Raw genomic sequence first — 19,419 nt, forward strand, 5'->3', positions numbered from 1 at the left:
AAACATAACATTCCTGCAAAAACAATGTGGGAAAATGAGTGAGAGGAAAAGGTTACAAGATGCTAATGGGAATGAGTTCAGACCACAAACATGAGAATGCAAAAAGCATTCAGAAACAAGCACACACACACACACACACACTTTTTATGAATCTCCCTGTAGGTCAAATGTACTTTCTGTATCGAGTTTGCAAACTTCTTCAATTCTTCACCTGTTTTTTTTTCTTTTCATCCTGCATTTTGCTTTTTTTCATTTTCACATCTTATTGTTTGTCTAAAATTGTTTTGCGTTCCATCTCTCCACTAGAGAGTTAACTCTAAAATGAGAACTCATCCCAAAAGCACTCTTCAACTGATAAACTGACTCAATTTAGAACTAGTTTAAACATTTAGCAGAGCATCTGCAAAAAAGTATTCTATCACACATATCACAAGCCATCTGACTAAAATGTGAATCCATCAATCGCAGTTTGTTTTGTTCATACATGTCTCTCATTAAAATACAACAGACAGAAAACTACAGACTGTTTCACAACACAGAAGTACTCGCTGTACCTGAATGACAATGTTTTCAGATGGACTGATAAACTACACCTGTGTGCCCTTATTCCCATAAGTCAGCCAATCAAATCAAACTAGATTGAGATTACTATGCATACTTCCTTACTATACTATAAAACACTATGTGAAAATTACACGGATGAATTATTGCTCCTGGTGAGATTCGGAAGTGTGCATCTGATAGACACATTACTATTTTTTTTTTTTTACCGGTCACAGAGTTTTTATTCAAAAGTACCTACTCAGATATGCAACTTTGGACTTAGACATTTAGTTTTTGAAAGATTGGTTTATCTATTCCTTTAAATGTAATTGCATTAATAAATTAAATCAATTGTTACACGACACTCATTTGCCATTTACAGAATGAGAAGTGTCGTAAGCTGAATCCCACCTGTTGCAAAATGTCAGTGACTTCTCTTATAAAATGCTACTTTTTTTTCTGGGTAAACTAAAAATATTTCAATCCAAAAGTATTGTTTAGTGTAAAACATGTTGAAGATTAGCCGATAGACTGTCGATTCATTAAATGATAAATTGTTTCCTTTAAAAAGCTGGTTATTCAGCGTAGTGAAGCCCCTCCTCCATTGACATCCATTCAAAAAAAAAAAAAAAAAAACGCCTCTGGTCTCCTTTCCGTTAGCATTAGCCGTTACACTTTTTTGGCTAAAGGTTGCAGGCTTGCCTTCTAGTGGCATTGGTTTAGCGTCAACCTTAATTAAATGCACCTGAACCAGCTTATCAAGCTCTTCAGTCTGATATGAATACTTCAGTACAGGTATGTGTGATGGAACTAAACCTGAGCCTAGAGCAGTTTACAAACTTTTATTAATATCAACTGAAGAAAAATATCTGGAAGTGATGCAGAATTGTAAGAGTGCTCATGTGAGTGGACATTGTTACTAGTCATTACTTGGAGGTCTTTCAAGACTGTGGCCTGTCCAGAGGCCAAAGCCAAAACCATGTCAATGACTGCTTTTCTAGGTCCAGCCACAAGATCACACAAGATGACCTGTCCATGCAAAACTATACTTAGAACATTTAGCGGACAGACAGAATTGGGTAATTTTGTTTTTTGCCAAAAAAAACAAAAAAAACAACAACAACGGTACTTCATCATAAATCTCATCTGCTTCTGAATACCCAAAAAAGACAGTCTGGAGAAATGGACAAAAAAAGTTCTGTGTGAAATGGAGTTTGACCTACAGGACATTTTTAACAGTCATTCATCATTATGTGTAACTGCACGTTCTTTATAATTTAAGCACAGAGTGTCCTGGATTTCCATTTATTGTTATGGGAAATTCAGCAATGTGTATTTTCCACGCAGACAATGCAGTTTACATGGATTTCCAGGAATACTCTTTTCACAAAAGTCCCAAAACATTAACAGGAAATTGAGACCAATGAGGTTTTTAGATCTGTTGCAATTGTTGCATCCTTCATCTATGCAACAATTCCACTGATCTGTTGTATAATCTACAATTTTATTTGAATTCAGATTTCCTGTAATAGATAGTCTGAGAAGCCTTATCTGAGGGATACACAGAAAGACCACAATATGCACAAACACGAGGGTGGGAGGTATTTTCCAAACTGTCCTGTATTTTCTCAAACTCTGTTCCCAAGCTGACACGAGCTGCTTCTTGTTTGCGGATATGCTTTGCAAGGGAAAATAAAACATCCTACATTTGGCTGAGAACTGTTATTCTGCTTTGGGGTTCAGAGGAACAGTCCTAGATCTGCAGTGACGGTAAAGAATAAACTAAATAAATTCAAACTCACAGCACTCCCATATAAAGACACTGAAGTGCTACCGTGCCCTTAAAAAGGCCATGTGTTATGAACTAGCTGAAGGGAACGGTAAAAATATACAGGTCTTGAACACAACAGACAGAGAGATTAAATGTCAACGTGAATAAAGAAAAACAAGTAAGGACTAAAATAGGTTACGCTAATAAGGAGACTTTTGCAAACACAGGAAAAATAAAAACAAACCATGGCAGGCACTATTATAGAAGACTTTATTTGATTTGTAGGGCCTTCTTTTGTTTAGTATCATCTGACCCAGGCTGACTTTTATGTCCCGATAAAGGAAATTCAATTGCAGGGTTATTTGGGTGTATTTAAATCAGTTGAAGAATGATACCATTTGTCCCTGGGTCTCTCAGAGGGAGTCTGTTGACCTCAGCCAGCAGATATAAAGCTCAGACTGCATGAAATGAGCGTCACTCGCAAACTGAGTAAGAGGACACATCTGAGACTTGGTTGCACGCATGAACGGAATGCTATGCTTTATGGGCGATGTGAACCCTTGCGGCTAGTGCACTAAGGTCATGACTTCCACAACAATTCTGGGAAGAATACACTGCTGAGGGAAGAGGTATCTGCATGCCCGAAGAGGGACAGAAGAGCACCATCTGTTCATCAAAATAGCATTTTCTTATCACAGTTGTGCAAATATTACACTTAAGGATAATTACAATGAAAAAAAAAAATATATGAAGTTTTAATTTTGATGAGAATAGTTCATTGTAACGATAAGGACATAGAGGAATGTTATCATTAGAATCACTTTCAGAAAGATTTCTTCCGGTTCATGAACCATAAAAACAATGACAGGCAGAATAATACCCTGTTTATGAGCTTGAGTATTTAAAGTGCCAGACAACAAAACTGCAGCAAGCTTCCTGTATTAATCAGAACTTTATCGTCTGTTAGTTTGGACGATAATACAGTTACAATTCTTGGTATGAACAGGTCTTTACTATCTTATTGTTCCAAATTCGTATGATATTCTTTCATAGTACGAAAAAGAAGAAACATTTTTTTTCCCCATGTATTTAGAAAGAATAGTGACTTGAGTTTTTTTAAACTTGCTAATATTCCAAGCTTGTAAGTTTCATTCCATTTCTTCTGAGGCCATAAAATGAAAGACATAAAATGTGAGAAACAGAATTATATTCACTAATGATCATCCCTTACACTGTGACCTGTTCAGTGAGATGAACCCAAGAACAAAACCGGTTCTATTCATTAAATCATTCTGACTGATTTAGGCACTCTGGATGAACGGATTAATTTAGATTAAAATATATATATATATTTTTTATCACTCCAGTCCAGTAGGTGGCAGATATGCCCATCCATCATAAAAACACCAGAACAACAACAACACACTTCCATGTTGTTGATAATGTTCCTTGGGTTGTTTTTTGGAGAGCTTGGTTATACGTGTTTTAAAAGAAAAAAAGAAAAATTCAGAAGCTGTTATTATTCCAAGACTCCACAGGGCAATCAAGTTCTCAGACAAATCTGCACTGAGAATGAGGTAACAGCAGTAAAAATGGAGATGACTGTGGGAGCCAGTTAATGACAGGAAGCAGAAAAGTCTGGAGATGTGCAGCCACTCTTAAATTTTCCATATTAGGACTCAAGTATGTATCTGTTTCAAGAAATGAAGAGATAATTATAAGTATGGGGGGAAACAAGCCAAATTAAAGTTTTTTTTTTTTCTTTTTTTCTTTTTTTTAAAGGGGTTTTAGTTCTTCAGTGAAAATAGTTCAAGTAAATAATCATTTTCCATTTAAAAGTTAGCTTTATTTCCATGGCAACACTTATTTTAACTTGTTTAGCCAGTTTTATCTAGGCTACTGTATATCATACAAGGAGAAAGTCATGTAAACATCAAACAGAAACATCTGGCAGAGGGGCTTGGAAAGAAGCATCCCAGTTAATTTAATTTTACAATTATATGCAATGCAACCTCTATGTGCAGGCCATCTGATTGGCAGAACATTGCATCTAAATAGAGTGAAAAATGTAGGTTACAACCAGAGTGCCACTTACTGGATAATACATTCTGTAAGTATGACGGATCAAATACATTTCTATTAAGCAGCTTGTTTAAAAATGTTGCATAAGATTCCTCCTAATTAACGGTTACAGAACAATAACTTAAACCCATGCACCATAACCACTATGTGATTTCTACCAATTGGGGGGGGGGGGGGGTGCTTGATAACCAGATAAAGTATGCTAGAACATTTATTAAATAATTATGAGGAAAGCTTATATTAAAGATATGAGAGAATTCTCAGCAAGGACTTACTTCAAAAAAGAACATATAAAACCGTTCTTAGAAGTCATTCGACACATTAGACATGTTATTACTTGCCACATGGAATGCATAACTGTTCAGCATTACCTCTTACTACACGGATGTCAGCCAGTACAGAAACAACCTCAGGGGTATCAGCAGTGATCAAAATAACATGCTCGAACTTGTCACTATGTAGCGGTCATACTATGAGAACAATCACAGAAATATCAGTCTCAGTATATTGATTGTCAAAGCGGTGGAAGTAAGCAGTGGATAGAGGCTGCTGCAGTGGTTAGGTTGTGCTAATAGTTGTGATTCCTGAGGCTGCTTCTGTGGTACAATCCTCTTCGATCTGTTGCAATGCATTCTGGTCACTTGGAGATGGAGGAACAGACTAAGAGAAAAATGCATACAGTCTTTCAGTTAGCATAGTGTTGTTCCTAAAAACTAAAAGCAAAGGTTTTGAAACAAAAGTTGTCTGTATGTGAAAACAAATGGTTATTTAATATAAGGTGAGCTGAGGATCAAAATGACATCAAATATAAAAATTTACATCAAATGTCATGAGCTTTGATTATCACTAAATAAAAATTATTATTATTCTACATTTGTATATTTCTTTCAACTATTTAAAACTACTAATAATATATTTATATAAGAAAATGTTTCTAGGGCAGCATGATCATAAAAAATTTCAGCTTTACAGACATAAATTACATTTTACAAAATATTAAAATAAGAAACGGATAATTTAATATTTAAAATATATAATATTTATATTTCACAGTATTACTGGTTTTATAAATGCAGCCTTGATAGGCATAAGAGCTTAACACTTATCAATAATATATAATATAATAAAATACAATTAGTGCTGTCAATCGATTTAAAAATAACTAATCTCACATTTTTTTTCTGAAACATATTTTACGCCTGCAATAAAAATAATAATATAATATAATATAATATAATATAATATAATAATATAAAATAATAATATAATATAATATAATATAATATAATATAATAATATAATATAATATAATATAATATAATATAATATATGTGAGGGCAAGTGTTCCTTCAGATGCAGTAGTTTTCAACTGTTTGTTACATGTCTAAAATTAGGCTGGTTTTAATCAGGACCCAGCACCATTAGCAGTGTAATTTCATTCAGCAATAAAGGCTTGTCTGCAGGCTGGTATTCTCAATAGATTTCAGAGTATGGTTATTCAAACCAACCGCTGAACTGAACCTGGTTTTATAATGGCACGTTGGTTCTTGTTTACCTCTGATTCTGCTGTAGCAGGTGTTACAGAAGAGCTGTCCGTGTCTGACTCTGACCTGAGCTCCGGACTCAGCCTCTCTCCCAAGGTCAGTCCTGCAGCTGACACACTGCAAGATCAACAAGAAACAGCGAGTCTGGACACACATCAAGATGAGAGGATACAACCCTTTTTTCCACTCCAAAGCCCCCAAAGCCTCCCAAATCAGGCAAAATGATTTATTCATTAGAAATACTGATTATTGGGTCAGCGTGGGCAGATCCTCCACCATAGCTATATTTGAAAAGGTGATTTCTTTAGTGAAGGCTGGTAAGCAGTGATGTTACCTTCCCGTGCAGCAGTGAAGAAACAAGGAGCTACCGTAAACAAAACACAACCCCTGCAACCAGACACAGGGATCTAAAAGGGACTAGCTTCATTAGAAGGAAAGCAAATACTGTATTTTCCGAAAAATAAATCATACCTGACTATAAGTCATACCAGGTCAAAAGTTGTGTAGTGTGCAAGTTAACTTCTCTCACTAGATAAATAACTGCAGTATTCTGAAATAATGTAATATTTATGTACATATGTAAAGGCACATAACTGCATGGTTCAGATAAAAAAAACAAACAACAACAACAAAAAAAAAACCTTAATATTCCGGAAAATACAGTATAGTTTTGTAACTGGTAAAGCCTGTGTGATCAGTGACTGGCAGGGTTCTGGTGATGCAACGGTACCGGTTCTGCTGAGGTTAGCCAGAAGGAGTGTTCATTTTGCCAAGTTTATTGGCAATAGGCAATCAGAAAACAGGCTATACTTCAATTTGAACAAATTTCAATTTAACTTGGAATTAAAACAGAAGTTAAAGAGATAGTTCACCCAAAAATGTAAATTCTGTCATTACTCACCCACCATCATGTCGTTTCAAACCTGTAAGGCCCTCGTTCATCTTCGAAACACAAATTAAGATATATTTGATGAAATCCAAGAGCTTTCTGACACTGTATAGACAGCAACGCAAATGACACATTCAAAGCCCAGAAAGGTAGTAAGGACATTGTTAAAATAGTCCACGTGACATCAGTGTTTCAACTGTAATGTTATGAAGCACAAAAATATTTTTTTGTGTGCAAAGAAAACAAAAATGACGACAGTATTCAACAATTTCCAGTCAGTCTTAGACACGTGTACACAAGAGTACCACGACATACGTGCGCATTCCTCTGCTGAAGTGTTCTATGTCAGACAGGGAGGAGAAGAAATTTTCTTTGTGCACAAAAAGTAGCCTATTCTTGTAGTTTCACAAAATTAAGGCTGAACCGCTGATGTCACATGGACTATTTTTATGATGTCCTTACTACCTTTCTGGGCCTTCAACGTGTCAGTTGCTTTGCCGTTTGTGGAGGGTCAGAAAGCTCTCAGATTTCATCAAAAATATCTTTATTTGTGTTCTGAAGTGTTACAGGTTTGGAACAACATGAGGGTGAATAATTAATGACAGAATTTTCATTTTTGGGTGAACTATCCCTTTAAGCACTACTGGAATGATTCTGTTATATTGTCTTACATATTTTTTCCTTGAATTCAAAATTAGGACTTTAAATTAGGATCTGCTCCATTTCTAATTTGTTTTGCATGCTTGTAATCTGACTGCCTACACCAAAAAAAAGAATTTATTGATATTAGGTGATTAATGATCTCATCCTGCACCAAATGATGAAGGTTAAAAACCCAGGCAAGGTGCAACAGATCCATGGAGTGCCCGCTCACTCTCATTTTCAGGTGATCTCTGGTCTCACCTTGAAGCAACAAATGTGAAAGCAGAGCTCCAGGGAATCGATGACCATGGCAGCTCCCTTCCCCAGAGGCTGCTCACACCTTGAGCACATTCGCCTGCCACTGACCAGCCTACAGGCACCACATGCCAGTGTCAGAGTTCAATGTCAGATAGAAGACAGCATTGCATTGCTCTGCCCTTGCATTGATTCAACTATAGTTAACATGGGGAGGCTGGCGGCAGAGTACTGAATGATTTCAAATAGCATACTACCATACTATACTGCTTGTATAATGTACACAGTAAGTTTCAGTATGCATGAAATACCCAAATTGACAAGACGTGCACAACAAGAGCATAATGCGTGTAATACTGTATCCCACAATGCAGTATGCTCCACTTGAGTTTTCATTTCTACCTCGACTGCATGTTAAATAACACTGACAAACACTGAACAAAATTATAAACACAACACTTTTGTTTTTGCCCCCATTTTTCATGAGATAAACTCAAAAGGCCTATTTCTCTCAAATATTGTTCACAAATCTGTCTAAATCTGTGTTAGTGAGCACTTCTCCTTTGCCGAGATAATCCATCCACCTCACAGATGTGGCATATCAAGATTCTGATTAGCATGATTATTGTGCCTTAGGTTGGCCACAGTGAAAGGCCACTCTAAAATGTTCAGTTTTACTGTATTGGGGGGTCTGAAAACCAGTCAGTATCTGGTGTGACCACCACTTGCCTCACGCAGTGCAAAACATCTCCTTCGCATAGAGTTGATCAGGTTGTTGATTGTGGCCCGTGGAATGTTGGTCCACTCCTCTTCAATGGCTGTGTGAAGTTGCTGGATATTGGCAGGAACTGGAACACACTGTTGTATACGCCAATCCAGAGCATCCCAAACATGCTCAATGAGTGACATGTCCGGTGAGTATGCTGGCCATGAAAGAACTGGGATGTTTTCAGCTTCCAGGAATTGTGTACAGTTCCTTGCAACATGGGGGCGTGCATTATCATGCTCCAACCCAAGGTGATCCAACCCAGGATCTCGTCACGGTATCTCTGTACATTCAAAATGCCATCAATAAAATGCACCTGTGTTTGTTATCCATTAAAAAAACATCTGCCCATACCATAACCCCACCACCACCATGAGCCACTTGATCCACAACGTTGACATCAGCAAACCGCTCACCCACATGACGCCATACACGCTGTTTGCCATCTGCCCTGTACAGTGAAAACCGGGATTCATCCGTGAAGAGAACACCTTTTCAAAGTGCCAGGTCCTGGGCTGGTGTGGTTACACGTGGTCTGCGGTTGTGAGGCCGGTTGGATGTACTGATAAATTCTCTGAAACGCCTTTGGAGATGGCTTATGGTAGAAAAATAAACATTGATTTCACGGGCAACAGCTCTGGTGGACATTCCTACAGTCAGCATGCCAACTGCACAGTCCCTTAAAACTTGCGACATCTGTGGCATTGTGCTGTGTGATAAACTGCACATTTTAGAGTGGCCTTTTATTGTGGCCAGCCTAAGGCACACTTGTGCAATAATCATGCTGTCGAATCAGCATCTTGATATGCCACACTTGTGAGGTGGATGGATTATCTCGGCAAAGGAGAAGTGCTCACTTACACAGATTTAGACATTTGTGAACAATATTAGAGAGAAATTGGCCTTTTGTGTACACAGAAAAAGTCTTCTATCTTTGAGTTCAGTTCATGAAAAATGGGGGCAAAAACAAAAGTATTGCTTATATATGTTTCTGAAAGAAGTCTCTTATGCTTACCAAGGATGCATTTATTTGATCAAAATACAGTAAAACAGTAATATTGTGAAATACTACTGCGATTTGAAATAACAGTTTTCTTCTTCTTGAAACCTTTACTAAAATTCAGGATTCGAGTAGAATGATTTTTTTCTCTTTAAGAATGTACGTTTTTACTGTCACTTTTAATCAAGTTGTTGCATCCTTTCTGAATAAAAGTATTAATTTCTTAAAAAATGAAAATAAAAATCATACTGAACTCAATTTTTTTAACTGTAGAGTGCACTACAGTATACACTGCAGTATGCAGTACACTAGTATTCCATTCAGAACATAGCTGTTTTCAAAATACCTGGGGTTAAAGGTCAAGTAGAGTGAAATCTTCTTAAGAAAAGAAAAAAAGAAAGCTACACTCAAAATTGGCCTGAAAGTGTTTTAACTGAAAATGCATTTACATAAAGCAATGCTTTGGATTTATTCACTAAACACAACGCACAAATTCATTCTGAAATTGCAAACTTAAAAATGGGTCAGGACTTATCCACACCTGCCACGATGTTGAGAGTTTGAATGGGACTTAGGGGCCGATGGCTCAGGCGTGGCTGTGATTGGTGGACTGGGGTAGTTGGAGGCAAACAAGGAGCTCTGCTTAAGACCAGTAGAGAAGATGGCTGAATCAGGGCCCAGGCTGCTGCGTCCACTCCTGTAAGTGCCAGCGCTTCCCAAAGCAGAATGGGGCCTGTTCGCAATACTTGAAGAGTAGGACTGCCTAGACCAGGAGGAGTTGGTTGAGTGGAGGTTGTCCATAGAGTCATATCTGTGATGCAGAGAATGAGATATTAAAACCTTCAGAGTGAAAATGATGTGGTTGCCTTTGTCCAACCAGGACAAATTACCATTCAAAAGTTTGGTGTCAGGAATATTTTGTAATGTTTTAAAAAAAGCTTCTTATGCTTACCAAACCTGCATTTATTTGATCAAAAATACAGTAAAAACAGCAATGATGTGAAATATTATACATTTAAAATAGCCGCTTTCTATTTGAATACATTATAAAATTAATTTATTTCTGTGATGCAAAGCTGAATTTTCAATAGCCATTATTCCATGTGTCACACTAGTCAATGGTAATGTAGAGCTGACAAAGAAAATCTGTGCTCAACAATATAAGGAAAATGTTTATTCATCAGGACCTCCTGATTGATGTTCCCACAGCGACGGGCTCTTTGTTGATGCTAGCATTGCACTGACGGATCCAACTGTTGTCAGTGAGGAGCTGCGTCTTCTTCCTCATCTCTTCCAGGATCTGCAGACGTTCCTTTTCTGCCTGTGACAGCTGTCCCTTCTTTTTACCGCTTCCTGCTGCCAATGAAGAGACAAAGCAGAGAAGACGAGAACTGTGCCTGATGTTCAGCTCTTCAGGAATTCAGATTAAAAATAACCAAAATATAAAGAAATCAGACCTTTAGCATCTTGTTTGTGAAGGCCTTGAAGTGCAGGGGTAGATTTTGACTTTGTCCTATGCAGAATAAACACATGAATTAAATAAAACAGGAATTAACAAAAAAAAAATTATTAAAATACAGCGCTGCTGTAAAGTTTAACTGTAAAGGTGTGGCGTGTCATTTTTTGCATCACAAACAATGACTCCCCAAATTCTTCTGGCAATGGGGACAGAAATGAATGTGACGAGAGCGATAAGGTAACATGACATATCATAAATTGGAATTGAAAGCTGAACCAGAATTAAGTTTTTCCTTCACATTAAAATGAGAAAGTATTTAAATAAATACATGTTTCCCCTTTAAGAAACTGGAAAACCTTTAAAAACAGAAACTGTGCTGCCAAATGTATATCATCACATCTTCCTTATGCCACAAAAGCCATTCACAGAAGCAAATGCATCCCCAAAAGCACACTGACCTGTCAGAAACTGTAAGCTTGGCAAACCCGTAGGACACCTCTGAGCTGAAGCAGGACAAAGCAGAAGCAGACAGGTAGACATACGAGCAATAACCAAAGCAGCAGTAAGATAAACTACAAATGCCTCATAAGCTTAAATAAATAAATAAATACATACAACTAATACAGTTAATTGTGTTAGGGTAAAAATATGGTGCTCATGGTGATGCTAAACACATCAGCTGAAAACGACTGTTTGCATGTTTATGTAGACCAACGATTTCAAGAAAAGTGTTCCCTAAATTCCTGTGGATTGGATAGGTGCTGGTGATATTATGTTCAGTTAAACAAGATCTGTTGAATATTATATATAGAGTCTTTTGTCAGCTACAATTATGCAATGTCTTCAGTGAATTTATTTATTGAATGTCTATTGAAATTATCAAATTATCTTCATTTGTGTGCTTGAATTTTAAAATATGCAATTATCTTTTTTTTTTTTTTTTAATGACAGCCCTAATATTTACAGAAATGCTAAACCCTAATTTTTTCTTGGCATTGACAGCTACAACTTCTCTTCCAACTTGTGTTTGGCATTATTTCTTACCACTGACTCTTTGTGGTTGAATCACACTCCACTTCTGCCTTTAGTGACTGCTGTGCTGCTGCTGTTTGCACAGCGGTCTGTCTGTTCTGTGTTGCTTCCACCTTCTCTGCATTCGGATTGGATGCCACTGAAGTGGTAGCAATGGATTGGTTGAAGAAGGGCGATGGAATATAAGTAGCATTTCCATTTGACAGCACATCAGTGCATTTCTGCTCCTAATATCGGCAGGAGGTATAACAACATTGTTATTTTCTTATTTACCATTCATCATGCTGTAGTCTAAAGGCAATGGAACCACTGTATAAAAATGTAATTTACATGCTGTGTTAGAGTGTAAATGAGAGAAATTATAAAAGAGAGATTAATGCTATGACAATCTTCTGACCTCAGGACCACTGTGCTCCTCTCCATAGACCTCCTGCTGAGCTCTCCTCCACTCCTCCTCCAACTTCTCCTGATCACGTCGATACTTCTCCTGAAACCAATGCAGACAAAAGTCCACTAGCAATCATTTATTGATTTTTATTTTCTTTTTTCAATTAGCTCATTACATTGAAAAGCTTTACACTTTAGAATGCATCTCAGTAGGACACCTCATGCAGTTGGTTGATATAAAAGTATGCAGTATTTCTATACTGGCTTAACTATATATTAACTAAAATAAATAAATTACTATATTAATGGTACTGAAACTAAAACATAAAAAACAAGAATCAAAAAGAGCATATATGTGATTTGGTGTTTGGTGGTACCTGCAGGAGGCGCTCTTGTTCCATCTGCCATTTCTCCTGTCTCCGCCTCTCCTCCTCATGATCCCATGACCAGCGAGAGGTGGTGGTACTAATGGAGGGAACTTGCAGCTGATAACCATAAAAAAAATTAATAAAACATTTCCAACAACAGAAAATAAGGATAAAGGAACCAAAGGGTAACCTATGAGCACACTGAAAAATCTGATTTTAAGATAATGACCTAGAACAAATACTAAATGTGAAAGACAGATGGGACTCACATCAGAGATGGCAGACTCCGAGCCACCTAGTAAAAGAAGAGGGGACAAAAAAATGATCCATTTAAACAGCATAATAAAGCGCACACACATAGCCATAAGTTTTCCATGCCTTTAACCTGTTGGTTCATGCTGCTCCGTAACCGTAACCAAAAGCCACCACGGTCAAGCACACAACAAATTCACACTCATATGCTGGTATGCAGGCTTTAAACAACACGCAAGACAGAGACAAACATGATAAAAGTGCAAAAACACCTCAGAGGAGTAGCAAACGCTATAGAATTAAAAGCACTTAAATTGCAGAGGAATCAAATCACGGAACGGCACTAAATTATAAGAGACTAGCAAACTCGAAATGGTCAGCTCTGCAAAGATATATGGCAGGAATCACAACAGATACAGAAAAAAGACAGAAAGAGAACAAGCGACAAACAGCAGTCCTCACATACAGCCAATTATAGTGCAACACAGCACACATTTTTATTTACCACAGAGATAAACCCAGGAGCTAACCGTGGCACCTGGAGGACAGAGCATTAGCTTTAAGAGCAATAAAATGGAAAGCAACAGAAACCCACTGAGCAATTTCAGATCTTACTGCTCAGTCCTAGAGCTTGACTTTTAAAAAAGCTTTTAGTACATACAGTAGTGAGAAAAGAGCATGTCAAATGTTAACTTAAATGGGTGACATTTAATGTGTGTACTAAATGCTTTAGTTAGTCAGGCCCTTAGAACACAGAATAAGCAAACCCGTCTGTTTTTGAGTGAATTCAGATATTAATATTCAACAGAACAGACCGCACCAATACACTCCATTAAGAGTGTGCTTAATATAAATCAGTCACAGTATAAATGATCCATTAGCCGAGTAGCATTAAACCGTTACAGCCTGAGTGAATGCAGTTACCTTTTGGTGTGAAAAATTCTAACTTTCTTCTATGATTTTTCAAAACTATGTTCTCATAGTCTACAACACAGGTCGGGAGAGAATAGTGGAAAGAGATTGTCATTTTCCACAAGTCTGAGTGTCTTTTTTTAAATAACATGAAAATTCTTCCGTTTAACCCTGAACAAGGACAAAGTTTTGACTGCTGAAGGGGTCTTGAGCACCCACCTTTGTTTCTTAGAGAAACTGGATTGTCCTGGATACGTCCATTTTCCATTTTAGATAGAACTCCCTGAAAACATGTAAAATCAAATTAGACAAACACTCAAAAATAATTACTTACAATAGAATGTACACTAACAAATTACTGGGGTTGGTATTATTATTATTTTTTTTTTTTTACATTTTTGAAATAAGTCAGAAATAAATACAAGTGGTTATTGCAGTTTTAAATAATTTGAATATATTGTAAAATACAATTTTTTGCTGATACAAAGCTGAATTTTCAGCAGCCGTTACTCCAGTCTTCAGCGTACATGTTCCATCAGAAATCATTCTAATATGTTAATTTCATGCTGAAAAAACATGCATTATTATCATCAATGTTGTAAACAGTTGTTCTGCTTACTATTTTTGTGGAAACAGCGATACATTTTTTCCCAGAAATCTCTTATGAATAGAAAGCTCAAAAGAACAGCATTTATTGGAAATAGAAATCTTTTGTAACATTATAAAACAACCTCATTGTTACTTTAACCAATTTTTTGCATCCTTGCTCAGTATAAGCATTAATTTCCTTCAAACTAATTATTATTGATCCCGTTGAACGACTGTGTACCCTTAAGCATTCAATGTACAAGTAAGCATGAATTACCAACTTGGAGATAAGTATTAAAAATGACAACATTTAAACAACAGCAACAGCTAAACTGACTGATTTCCCACAGTCCACCACATTCATTATACTCCTGTCTTGACTCACATTAGCATGCTGTCCGTTGACTTGTGTCTTCACTGTGGTCTCCACTGGAGAGGTTGTGCTAATCGAGACATACTGCTCGGGCCGCCCTATAAGTGTTGAATTGGCACTGGTCAAATTGATGGTCTTATGGCTCTTGTACGGTAGGGAAGGTTGGTCACTGCCCCAGTCTGTCCAGTACCCAAAACATACATCAGAAATGCCAAGTCACATGTTAGTGAACTTGCGATTTAGCATTGTCATTTGTGAAAGTGGAATTTTAAGTGGGTAAAATTATTTGATCATATATGTGTCCATTAATAAAATCAAAGGGTGCTCATAATTATTCCATTTGATGAAATTGAAGCAAAGATTATTGATCCAGTGGTAAAGAAAAAAAAATAAATCAAACACAGTGAACCCACAGACTATTCAAAACTGACAGTGAGACTGACTGACAGACAGATAGACCACCTTCCCACAGTGACAGAAAGCAACAGATCTGGAATGAACCTTGACTTTCTGGGCTCATAAAAATCAGAAGCAGAAGGAACCATGCCAGTAATAGGCCTTCTTAAATCAGATTTTTTTATATTACTATTTAATTGTGAGTGTGACAATGTTAAAAACATTCATCTGTTAACACAAAATTATTTCAAAATTTTTAAATATGCTGGTTTAATAGATGAAAATTTGCTCACCCTCACACCATCCAAGATGAGGATGCATTAGTTTCTTCATGGGAACAGATTTGGAGAAATGTAGCATTACCAATGGATCCTCAGCCGTGAATGGGTGCCGTCAGAATGAGAGTCCAAACAGCTAACACAACCATCACAGTAATCCAAAAGTAATGTATTTAATCCACAACCTGTATCTTTGTATGAAATAAATCCATCATTAAAATGTATTTAACTTAAAACCATAGCTTCCGGCTAAAATATGAGTCCTCCATCCATGATATTGCTTTCTCCTGTGAAAAAGCCATCTTGTCTGAATCAGGAGAGAAATATGCACAGACCAAGCACTGCTTTTACACTGGTGGAAGCATTTTTATGGATAGAGGACTTGTCTTTTAGCAATGCAGGCAACAGTTTGAAGTTAAAAATGCCTTAATGGTCTGTTTTTTTTTTTTTTTTTTTTAAACAAACACAGCTTTTCAGATTGTTTTTAACAGCTGTTTGGACTGACGGCACCGATTCACTGCAGAGGATCTGTTGGCGAGCAAGTGATGTAATGTGAATTTCCTCAGATCTGTTCAGACTCAACTCAAGATACATTTTGATGACCCAAGAGTGAGTAAAGTTAAAGCAAATTGAGTGGAGTATTCCTTTAACAGAGCTTCATTCTCACAGACAGGTTCCACATCCTCACCGTTCTGGCCGTGTCGTCGGATGTCCATCAGTAAAGTGCCCTTTTGCTGTGCTGTGTTCATGGTGCCCTTAAACTGCTCATAATTCATTTCAGCCACCCTGCATCCACCCAGTGCCACAATCTCATCACCCATCAGCAGACCACACGACTCTGCTGGGCCGCCTGTGTGATGCAGAGTAAGAAGATGAAGCAAGACAAGGCTGTGCCTTCAAGTCAAACTGTGAGAGTACATAATCAGGTTTACTTCTAGATCTGGAACAACAGGATATTTTAGATTTGTATTGAATACAAATCTTGTTCTCCTGGGTTTTCATCCATTGGCATGTGAAACAATCTGGTGAAGTGTAAACAGGATGGTCAAAAAGTGTACAGTATATCTGTACAGTGGTGTGCAAAATTATTTGAACACTAGTATTTTCACCAGATCGAGTCAGTATTTCTATATGTTGCTGTAGCGTGTCAGTAGGAAATATCAGTTTACATTTCCAAACATTAATTTTGCCATTAATTGTAATAATCCAGTGAGAGATTTTTCTGACAACAGCCATTTGCTCTACACAGAGTTCTGATCTCATCATCCTCCAGTCTGTCTGGAATGACATGAAGAAACAGAACAAACTGAGACAGACTCAATCCAGAAGAACTGTGGCAACGTCTCCAAGATGCTTCAAGAGACCTAACTACCTGAAAAACTATGCACATGTGCACCGAGGGCAAACGCTGCTGTTAACGCAAAGGATGGTCACATCAAATGTTGATTTAATTTAGTTATAAATAGAAGTTAATTGATAAAGAAAATCTATTTATGAAGTTATTTTTTGACACCATCCTCATTTTACAGCATTTTTACACAAGTGCCTTAACTTTTAACAGCACTGTAGCTTTGCAAGTAGGTTTCTTGAAGCATCTTGGAGACGTTAATAAAATCAACACACTTTTATACCAATAAGTGGTAATCTAATCAAACAATTGGCTCTAGAATAGAATTAGGGCTGCCAGTTAGGGTAATACCATTTGTAACATTTACAATTTTATTTTTTCAAAATTAATTTTACATTAATAATAAATAATTACATTTACGCTATCACAGCACATGCAAGTTCATAAAGAAAGTGTAGGGAAAGATATTTCATTATTTCATTCAGGTTTTCCTTCTGTAAAAAAAGATCAAAATACATTAACTTCAAAAAAAAATTCATAATATATTACCTGACTGACAGCACTAAATGGAACTGAAAACAACAGAACAGGTTCATACATCATTGATGAGGCTCTACATGTAGGTTAGTGTGTTTAATGGAATTCTGGGGAAGGAGATCAACCTGTGCCTTCTACACCTCAGCCTGTCTCATAACGCCACACGATACGGCTGATTAAAAGGATCCCAAGTGTCAGAACCAAACGCTCTCAGTCTCTTCTGTGCAATGAAACAGATGAAAGCTAATATAATATACAGTAGATGGCCTTTACGTTATATTTCCTGCATGCATGGCTGCCCTGACCTGCTTTTTTAAGCGCACCGGTCACAGTTGAATGCTCAAGCTCCTCTCATTCATGAGGATATATCCTAAGCTCAGGACCAGACTCCCTACAGGACTTCTTCAGTTTAACCAATCAGACTAATGCACAGTAAGAAACACCTTCACTGTTCTCCATAAATCATTCATCTCAATCTCACTCCAGAATCCTGAGAATGACACAGAGTGGCTGAACAGAAGCATACATGGCAATAAAACTGCAAAAACACTCCTTCGTTGCGTAATCCAAAATGAAAGAAACAAATAAATATGCAAAAAACAAACAAACAAACAAAAAAAAAACCATTCATCATGTCGCCAAGTCACAAATTGAGAAAACTTTTAGGCTATTAAGCTTTTTTTTTTCTTTTTTCATTTTTACTCAAAGAAATGCTAAATACACAGATCTCATCTCCACATCTTCATTCATCCATAAACGCACAACACCCTATTTCTCTAAACTGATATTCTGTATGGTTAAAACAACCATATTTATAACCATATATTATTTTTCAACATATCAATTCTAGCTAAACAGTTTGCCTGGAACCATTTTAAATTATAAGTCTTACCGGGTTGAACAGATTTCACACAAGCACCAGTTGAGTCCCAGTGAGCCTTGAATCCAAAGTCTCTCCCACTGTGTGGCTTCTGATTCAAACAGACTCGCATTTCACTTTGACCAACCTGAGAGAGAGAGAGAGAGAGAGAGAGAGAGAGAGAGAGAGAGAGAGAGAGAGATACAGGTAGAGAATGTGACACCTGAGGATCCCATGACACCATCTTCAAGAAATCTGCTCCAGTCAGTATAACACAAACACAACTAAAACTATTTTTCTATGAGAACTCATTTTAACATTAAGTAATTGTATATATGTATATTTACAGTGCATACTCTATTATTATTTCATAATAATATAAAACTGCTTTCATCCACTGAGTGTTCTAGGTAGGTTAAGGATATCCTGGAGATCATGATTTGATTAACTCGATTCAGATTGTCAAGCAGCCTACCGTAATATCCCTGGTTTCAGAGACAACAGGAGGAGATGTTTGTACATTGGAGGCGGCCATAGTCACTTTAGTAACAAACAAGTTAACTGGAGGCGCTGACAACCTTCCATCTCTTCTCTCCTCTTCGTCCTTCTTGATTGGATGAGTGCTTGAACGAAAGTGGCCCGTGTCAGCAGAGGCTGTGACCTTTCCTTGACCACTAAGCAAAGAGGGGATGATAGAATGGTCTCTGATCAGGCTTTTATGGGAGTCGTCCATCTGTAGAAACCCAAGATAAAAACAAATAAAGTGGTTACTTCCTTCTACAACCACAAAGAAAGACCATTCTAATGAACTCTACAGTACCAATTTAGGACTATGTGTTTAATGTGAGCACTGAAAAAATATATATATAAATATATCTCAGTGGGATTTGACCCTATTTATTTTATTTTGTGTTATATTATTTTATAATATATTTCATGTCTTCAAATAAATTACTGATACAGAGAATACATTATTGCTTTTGTTCGAGATACGGTGACCAAAGACTGCGTGTGACCATGCACGGGTGAGAGGCTCGTCATGGAAAAGAGCACACACACATACACAGACAACAAAGTCACAGCTTGGATTTCATGAAGCACCCGGAGTGCAGAGCAGTAGTAGTGGCTTTATCCATTA

General features: G+C 37.1%; 1 protein-coding gene across 8 annotated transcripts in view; it reads right to left on the bottom strand.

The window, feature by feature from the left end:
• Positions 1–2,591: 2,591 nt before the first annotated feature.
• The window catches only part of lmo7b (LIM domain 7b), a 38,471-nt gene continuing 21,643 nt past the window's right edge, over positions 2,592–19,419 (bottom strand). Inside the window, exons 15-30 of one of the 8 annotated variants that reach the window (XM_042716481.1) lie at positions 18,757–19,014; positions 18,315–18,429; positions 16,226–16,387; positions 14,876–15,042; positions 14,122–14,185; positions 13,008–13,033; positions 12,748–12,855; positions 12,381–12,470; positions 11,996–12,210; positions 11,410–11,454; positions 10,950–11,005; positions 10,680–10,848; positions 10,034–10,303; positions 7,733–7,841; positions 5,952–6,057; positions 2,592–5,056 (exon numbers count right to left, since the gene is read on the bottom strand). In XM_042716481.1, the coding sequence (XP_042572415.1) occupies positions 5,034–5,056; positions 5,952–6,057; positions 7,733–7,841; positions 10,034–10,303; positions 10,680–10,848; positions 10,950–11,005; positions 11,410–11,454; positions 11,996–12,210; positions 12,381–12,470; positions 12,748–12,855; positions 13,008–13,033; positions 14,122–14,185; positions 14,876–15,042; positions 16,226–16,387; positions 18,315–18,429; positions 18,757–19,014 (1,983 nt within the window). In that variant the 3' untranslated portion in view covers positions 2,592–5,033. The remainder of the gene's footprint in view (positions 5,057–5,951; positions 6,058–7,732; positions 7,842–10,033; positions 10,304–10,679; positions 10,849–10,949; positions 11,006–11,409; positions 11,455–11,995; positions 12,211–12,380; positions 12,471–12,747; positions 12,856–13,007; positions 13,034–14,121; positions 14,186–14,875; positions 15,043–16,225; positions 16,388–18,314; positions 18,430–18,756; positions 19,015–19,419) is intronic. The other 7 variants (XM_042716480.1, XM_042716473.1, XM_042716474.1 and 4 more) reach the window with 7 other exon arrangements.

Source organism: Cyprinus carpio, chromosome B1 (assembly GCF_018340385.1).
Source record: "Cyprinus carpio isolate SPL01 chromosome B1, ASM1834038v1, whole genome shotgun sequence".
Classification (NCBI taxonomy): Eukaryota; Metazoa; Chordata; class Actinopteri; order Cypriniformes; family Cyprinidae; genus Cyprinus; species Cyprinus carpio.